Genomic DNA, 7,698 nt, shown 5'->3' with positions numbered 1-7,698 from the left:
GGAACCAGCAGTAGCAGCGGCAGCAGGTCCAAGATGCGGAGAGGCGCGCCGAGCAGGCGGGTGCGAACAGCCGCCCCTCCTCCATCATCCCTTCATCTCTCCATCCTTCATCTCTTCATCCCTCCATCCTCCGCTCCCAGCCGCCACTTCCGGTCCAGTTCGGACCCGCTTCACTCTCCGTTATCACGGTAGCAGCAGCAGCAGCAGCAGCAGCAGCAGCAGCGGAGCTCCGAGGGGCTCCGGCCGGTCTCGCAGGTTCTGGACTCACTGGTTCTTCCTTCCTCCCTCCGCAGGGTGCACCGGACTCGGTTCCGCTGGCGGCCCAGCAGCCCCCGGAGCGCGCGGGCTGGGTCCGAAAGTTGTGCGGCCGCGGGATGTTCCGGGATTTGTGGCGGAACCGGTTCGTGGTTCTGAAAGGGGAGCGGCTCTACATCTCAGACAAGGAGGTGAGACTTGGCCGGTTCCGGTTCCGGTCGGATGGCTTGGTGTTATCAGAGTTGTTGTTGTTGTTATTATTGTTCGGTTCATTCCGGCCGCCGTTAAACCTCTTGGCTCCGGTTTCGGTTCTGTCAGTGATTCGGTATCGATCAGCTGATCGGGAGAATGCCGATGGTCAGGGAAGAAAAGTTTCTTTGATCTGGTCACGTGACTGCAGGTTCACATCATTAGGAAGAAGAACCAGGTCATGTGACATCATCTACGTGACGTCAGCCTGTTGATAGAAAAAAATGCTCGTTGATTCAGTCAAAGGTTCTGGTCACGTGACTCTCAGCTGCCGTGATGGACTTTTGGAGTGTGCGTGTGTTGTGTGTGTGGCTGTGTCTCAATTCAGGTGAGCCACCCTTGAGACCGAGTGTCCTCCGTCTGAAGGAAGTGTTCTTAGACTTCCCAGCCTAGAAGGATGGACCAAACCCCGCCTCCCTCGGTAACCACAGGGGACGGTCTAGCCTTCGGCGTATTTCCTCGTTTCGTCACCGCCGTTCCCTCCGGCTGGCCAACACCGGAAGTGACGTTTTTATAGTATCAAGCTAACCATTGGTTCGCCATCTAACAATGGCGTTGGATGATCAAATAAATAAAATCCTACGTTAAAAACTGGATACTTTATGTGAAACTTCAATACTTAAATTTATATGTCGTGTCTTACCCAGTACATGCCGCTAATTTCAGCTGACTTCCCAGGATCCCACGATGCTTTGCAGCAGCACGCAAAGCATCATTGGATACCCAAGTGCGCGAAGGATAGTGCGGTGTATCCTTGGAATCGGCTAAAACGAGTGCGTATTTCCGAGTGCGCATTTTCAGCGTCCTAAGCACCCTCGGGAATTGGGACAAGCCTTCGCGCAGTGCTATGACGCAACTTCCTTCCAAAATGCGCACTTCAAGGACGCAGCACCTGAATTGAGACACAGCCCGTGAGTGTGTGTGTGTATGTGTGTGTGTGTGTGTGTGTGTGTGTGTGTGTGTGTGTGTGTGTGTGTGTGTGTGTGTGTGTGTGTTGCAGAGCGGCAGTGTCCAGCAGGGGGCCTCGTCTCTCCTCAGGCTCTGTCGCTCATGACTCACAGATGCTAATGCTTTTTCTGTCCGTGTGACATCAACAGTAGGCTAACACCAGAAAGCTAACATGGTGAAGGGTTTGTAGTGGTTCTGCAGCCATCAGGGGGCCGGTGTGCTCTGATTGGTCGGTGCTGTGTGCAGGTGAAGGAGGAGGGACGGGCCCAGGAGGTTCTGGACCTGGCCCAGTACGAGCGCTCCGAGGAGCTCCGCAAGGCCAAGAGTCGCAGCAAGAAGAACCACAGCCGCTTCACCGTTCTGCGGCGCCACCAGCAGGTGAGTCTGACTGGACCGGACCAGAACCAGGACTGGATTTACTGGACTAGACTGGACCGGACTAGATCCAGTCCAATCCAGTCTGGAAGGTCAGAGGTCATCTGAACTTCATGCGAAGTTCTGGACTGCAGTGAGGAGCTCAGCAGCAGGTTGACTGGAGCTGCTGCACCTGAAGCTAATATGCTAACAGCCGAGCTAACAGTGCCCAGACCTCAGTGACTTTTGATCTCTAATTCAGTCTCCTGGAGGAGCACCGCTGGAACACCTCCAGCGCCTCCACCTTCAGTCCAGCAGTTGCAGGTCATGACCCCTGTGACCTCTGTGTCTGTGTGTCCCTGCAGGTCCCTAACCTGGTCTTCCTGGCTGTGAGTCCAGAGGAGAAGGAATTATGGGTAAACGCCATCAACGCCGCCATCATCAGGGCCAAGAACCGAGTCCTGGATGAGGTGGGTGGTCCTGGTCTGATCTGGCCCTGGTCCGGTCCTCGTTCTGATCTGGTCCCGGTCCTCAGTCAGTGGTCTCTGTCCTCCAGGTGGCGCTGCAGGATGACAGCTGGCTGCTTCATCCCACCAGAGACCGAGTCAAGGTCCCTCAAGGTCGTCGCCTGCCCTCCAGAGGTCACCTGCTGGCCGTGGTGGGTCACTGCTCTCCTCTTGCTCCTCCTGCTCCTCCTGCTCCTCTGACTCTGTTCTCTCTTCAGGCCTCTTCCTCCTCCCACGGCACGTTGACCTTTGACCTTGTGTCAGAGGAGGACGGTCCGTGGGGCTGCTGGGAGAAAAGGGTGGGGTGGTCATATGACCGGGGTGGCAGAGTCCGCCAGCGGGCCGAGACCTTGGCCACGCCCACTGAACCTCGGAGCAGCAACCAGCTGGAGGTGTGTGTGTGTGATTGCGGGTGTGTGTAGAGCAGTGCTTCTCAATTATTTTCTGTTGCGCCCCCCCTCTAGAAAGATGAAAATCTTTTGCGCCCCCCCCACAACTGTAAATAGTATAATTTATCTATAAAAAAAAGTACACCTCTGCATTGCTTCCTTATTAACATTAAAGAAAAGAAAAAAGACAGAAATATAAATCAACTTACATATGATTTTATTAACATTGTGCATCAACTTGCCGGAAATTTAAAGAAAATTAAACCCTAATTTAATCTACACTTTTTGACCAAGTAACTGAACTATTTAAAGCTGAAAAATACAATTAAATAAAATCAATTAATAATAGTAAATTCAAATAAGGCACTGGCACTGGTTAGCACTGCCGCCTCACAGCAAGAGGGTCGTGGGTTCGATTCCGGCCCGGGACCTTTCTGTGTGGAGTTTGCGTGTTCTCCCTGTGTCGGCGTGGGTTCTCTGCGGGTTCTCCGGCTTCCTCCCACACTCCAAAAACATGCATGTGAGGTCAATTGAACACTCTAAATTGTCCGTAGGTGTGCATGTGAGTGTGAATGGTTGTTTGTCTCTATGTGGCCCTGCGATGAACTGGAGACTTGTCCAGGGTGCCACCCTTCCTTCGCCCTAAGACAGCTGGGGCTCCAGCAGACACCCGTGACCCTGAATAGGAATAAGCGGGTATAGAAGATGAATGAATGAATGAATAAATTCAAATTAGTCAGAAACATTACTCAGGAGCACAATATATAAAGCACTTCAACATAAAAAGCCAAAAAATAAATAGAACAATTTGTGCTGATTTTTTTTTTTTTTGATTAATCAAATTGAGAAAGTCAGGATTAATGGCTACAGTGAGCAAGTTGTGCGTTGCACAGCTTTCGAAGCGGGGTTTGAAGCATGACACTGCAACTCTCATGACTCAAAAAACTCACGCGGCTTATCACAGTGATTGGGGTGAATTGTCTGCAAGTGGCGCCTTCATTTATTTGGCTTCATGCTGCCAATGTTTTGAGACAGAGTAAGCACACCGGCCTTTCTTCGTCTGCTACTGTGAAGCCTAGCGCTACGTACGCTTCGTCAAATTTTCTCATCTTAGCTTTTGGGAGACTTTCGTTGGTCTCATTTTGGAAAAGAATTGTTGTCTTGTCCACTTCACTTGCTATCTCCTACTGTATATACCGTGTGTGCGCACGTTCGGTCCATAAAACCCCTACACATGTAGCTATAACTCCCTGTGAACACTCTGATAACAGCGCCACTGCCATCTATTGTAGTGGATGTGCATTTACACTTTATTTTAGTAAGGCAAAAAAAAGAGGAGAAAAACAAACCTGGGGTCACTTCCAACCAGACTGATAGAGAAGTTGAGCTGCTCCTCTGATGGAACCAGACCAGCAGACCTGAGTCTGAAACCTTGACCTCCTGACCTCTGACCCTCCTGCAGGCCCTGCAACTGCTGTCTCGAACCCCCCAGCCGGCTCGGAGCCGCTGCGCTTCCATGGACCAGGTTCTGTCCTGCAGGTGGGTGGAATCAGCTGACAAGCAGGAGGCTCTTGATTGGTTCTCAACCCCAGGGGGTGGGTCTTCCTCTCTCTCTTTCTCCGCCAGGCCAGCCATGATTCGCTCCCAGCTGCGCTCGGCGCTGCGCCGCTGCCCCACCGAGGAGGGGGCGGCACCAGTGGGGTCAGAGGGACCGGGACCAGCAGAGGCGGGGCCAGCAGGGGGTGGGGCTCCGGTGGCTCAGCTGCAGAGCCTGATCGCCCAGAGGATGCAGAGAGCCCAGGAGCTGCTGGAGGAGATGAGGCTGCAGGTGAGAGAGCCACCCAGAGAGTGGAGGAGCCAAGCAGGGAGGGGGCGGAACCACACAGGGACGAGGCGGGGCTGGGGTTGTGATGTCACCGTGATGTCAGCGGGGCCTGTGATTGACAGGAGCTGCAGAGGAGCCGAGGAGCAGGAGGAACAGGAGGTTCTCCACACCCGAAGAAGCTTGACTCGCCTCGACTGCAACAGCTGAGGAGCAGCAGGTAGGGCTCAGTCGTCAGGGGTCTGATCAGCAGTGGGCGGGGCCTGACCAGCTGACTCTCTCCCAGCAGGGGGTCTGGATCTCCTCGCAGCAGGAGCAGCGACTCCCCTCGGCTGAGGGGGCGGGACTCCCCCAGGAGCAGGGCCAATAGGAGCAGAGCCAGGGGGGTGGAGTCACCAAAGGCGGCACAGCCTTCCCCCGGCCCTCCCCTTAGGTCACCTGACCCAGCAAGCTCCGCCCCCTTGCTCCATGGGAGGAGCAGTGAGGAGGTGCAGAAGGTCCACGGCTCCTCCCATTCTGATGCTGAGGGGGTGGAGCCTGAGGACACAGAGCTTGAGGGAGCCAGCCAGCGGGTGGAGGCGCAGCGACTCCTGCAGGAGGCGCTGTCCTCCTGGAAGGAGGCGCAGGAGGTGCTGCAGGAGGTGAAGGAGCTCCAGAGCCAGACGCTGAGGAGGCAGCGGAGGAGAACCTACGAGAAGATGAGCCTGGAGGTCAAGAGGTCAGCGGGCGGGGCCCAGGAGGAGAAGGAGGTCAACAGATCAGGGGGTGGGGTCCAGGAGGAGGAGGAGGAGGTCAAGAGGTCAGGGGGCGAGGTCCAGGAGGAGGAGGTGGAGAGGTCAGGTGGTGGGGCCGAGGAGGAGGAGGTCAAGAGGTCAGGGGGCGGGGCCCAGGAGGAGGAGACGACCTCGTCTCCTGAGGAGGAGCAGGAGGAGTCCTGAAGGGCTCCTCCTTCTGTGGTCCAGAGGATGGAGGTCACCTTGGGCCACCTGAGGTTTCCTGGGGTCATCTGAGGTTACCTGGGGTCATCTGAGGTCATATGAAGGCCTGGAGCACTAAACACACTTTCTTGTCCAACCTCTGGTCCGTGTCCCCGATCGATGCTGCTGCACTCTCCACTTTTTTCAAAGAACTTTTTTCACGAATTTTTCAGAAATGTGAATTTTTAAAGCGGATTTTGAAACGTTTCTAGCAGAATTTTCCAGTTTTTCCAGAATGACGATGATGACGATGATCTAATGTTTGTGACTGGTTTGTTTTCACTCAGATTCAAGTGGTTTCAAATCATCATCAAAATATAATCAGGGAGTTTTTCAGCACCAAGACAGAAGCAATAAATCAGAGTGTGGTGGCCAGACTGACCAGCAGGGGGGCGAACTCACCTCCAACCCCTGCCGAGCAATAGCAGTCTGGCTAGCCTGCTGTTAGCATGTAGCATGTTAGCACTGAAGCACCAGCACAGGAGGAGGAGGAGCCAAGCAGCTCTCCACCAATCAGGAGCCAGCAGCTGTCGACCAATCAGGAGCCTCCACCAACTGACTGATTATTAATGTGACAATGTTGCACTTTTATTGTGTTTGATGTGTTTTTGCTGAGTGAAAGGAAACTGTTGTTGTTTGATGTTCAGAATCTTCACTTGGTCTTTAGGATCTACACTGGATCTTCACTGGATCTTCAGGTTGAACCAGCTCACTGGTTTCATTGATCTCAGTTTCCAATTACTTTGATTGATTGTGTTTTGATCTAGAATTGCTGTTTTGTCAGCGAGGAGCCTCTGATGTTTCCTCACATCTTCACTTGATGTTCTTCAATGTTGCGTCCTTTTGCTGTATTCAGAGAAAAGTTGCATTGTGGGTAAAAAAAGAGGCCAATTTCTCCTCAGCTGTTCTTTTTGTTTTTCCTGAGGTACAAAATAAAACACATTGTTGACTTGAGGCCTGATGTTTGTCTCAACCAATCAGCTTCCACCACCTTTCAGCTGGTTGGAAGGCCCGCCCCCTCAACTGTCAATCCTCTCCAGGCTGAACACAGGAGCAGTTGGGATGATCAGTGATCAATAGACTGATTAATACAGTCAATTGTTGCTACAACAACTGCAGAAATCTCAGGTCACATGACCTGCGTACGTGAACTCTGATTGGCTCTGTAGCTGAGGACGAGATTTATCACTGGGTGAGAGACACACACACACATCAGAAACACACACACTGGTGGTGCAGCGAAGCGTTGCTGCCCTACATCTGCTCCACTCACTTAAAGCTCACTGACCTGTGAGTGTGTGTGTGAGAGTGCGTGAGTGTGTGTGTGTAAAGGTTTTTATACACACACACACACCTCGAGTCCAGATGACTCATGTGCTGCATCACGTGTGTATTTGTGTTGACACTGAAACACAACAGTCACCTTAAAGCTGTGTGTGTGTGTGTGTGTGTGTGTTGAATAATGAATGTGTCCCAGAAGTGAAACAGAAAAGCGTCAGATGGGTGAGTGAGCAAGACAACAAGAGCGAGAGAACAGCAGCTCTATAATTCATGAATAATGGAGACACACACACACACACACACACACACAGACACACACAGTCTGATCAGAAGACAGCAGCACAGCGCACCCTGCAGGTCACTGATGATCATTAATGAGATGTGTGAGGGGGTGGAGCTTCGTCACAGTTAAAGCTGTCTGGTCAGGAAGTGGGCATGGGTTGGGCCAGAGGTCTATGGCCATTTATAAACAAATATTCCCTGGCCCAGGTTGGCCCACCTGGGCTCGACTTGGTTTGTTGTGGTTTCCACTGGCACTGGAAACACAGCAATGCTGAGCTGAGCCGAGCCGAGTTACATCGAGCCAAGCTGCAGTGTTTTCTGCAAACTGACTGACTTCCTCTGAGATTCACCATCATGACGATGCATCGTCTGGAGGAGATGAATTGGAAGCTTCCTGAAAGACTCAGTTCTGTCTCTACTAGAGGGTTCATTACCATCATTCACATCATCGTTGTTAATGGTGACAATGTTTCCTCACCTGGTTCCTCCTGTACTCTCTCTGTGTCTCTCTCCAGGTATCCATCTGGGATGTAATGATACTGGGGCTTTAATATTTTGTTTGGGCCAAAACAACAATAGCCTCTTTGTCTCCAATTCAAACAGTGCAACTTGGTTTCACAGAGTCATAGGAAATA

The 7,698-nt window shown here is 52.3% G+C and overlaps 1 protein-coding gene across 6 annotated transcripts in view; it reads left to right on the top strand.

The window, feature by feature from the left end:
* The window catches only part of LOC142877446 (pleckstrin homology domain-containing family O member 1-like), a 6,716-nt gene extending 262 nt beyond the window's left edge, over positions 1-6,454 (top strand). The window contains exons 1-10 of one of the 6 annotated variants that reach the window (XM_076012098.1): positions 1-60; positions 294-446; positions 1,699-1,830; positions 2,172-2,276; positions 2,363-2,464; positions 2,531-2,704; positions 4,164-4,529; positions 4,649-4,743; positions 4,810-5,272; positions 5,315-6,454. The exon at positions 1-60 is cut by the window's left edge and continues 256 nt beyond it. In XM_076012098.1, the coding sequence (XP_075868213.1) occupies positions 34-60; positions 294-446; positions 1,699-1,830; positions 2,172-2,276; positions 2,363-2,464; positions 2,531-2,704; positions 4,164-4,529; positions 4,649-4,743; positions 4,810-5,272; positions 5,315-5,461 (1,764 nt within the window). In that variant the 5' untranslated portion in view covers positions 1-33 and the 3' untranslated portion in view covers positions 5,462-6,454. Of the gene's footprint in view, positions 189-293; positions 447-1,698; positions 1,831-2,171; positions 2,277-2,362; positions 2,465-2,530; positions 2,705-4,163; positions 4,530-4,648; positions 4,744-4,809 lie in introns of all 6 variants that reach the window. The other 5 variants (XM_076012099.1, XM_076012100.1, XM_076012097.1 and 2 more) reach the window with 5 other exon arrangements.
* Positions 6,455-7,698: the final 1,244 nt, after the last annotated feature.

Source organism: Nelusetta ayraudi, unplaced genomic scaffold (genome assembly GCF_046127955.1).
Source record: "Nelusetta ayraudi isolate G7.1 ecotype Tasmania unplaced genomic scaffold, CSIRO-AGI_Nayr_v1 ptg000135l, whole genome shotgun sequence".
In the NCBI taxonomy this organism is placed as follows: Eukaryota; Metazoa; Chordata; class Actinopteri; order Tetraodontiformes; family Monacanthidae; genus Nelusetta; species Nelusetta ayraudi.
Note: the sequence above shows the minus strand (reverse complement) of the source record. Positions and strands in the feature narration are given on the sequence as shown.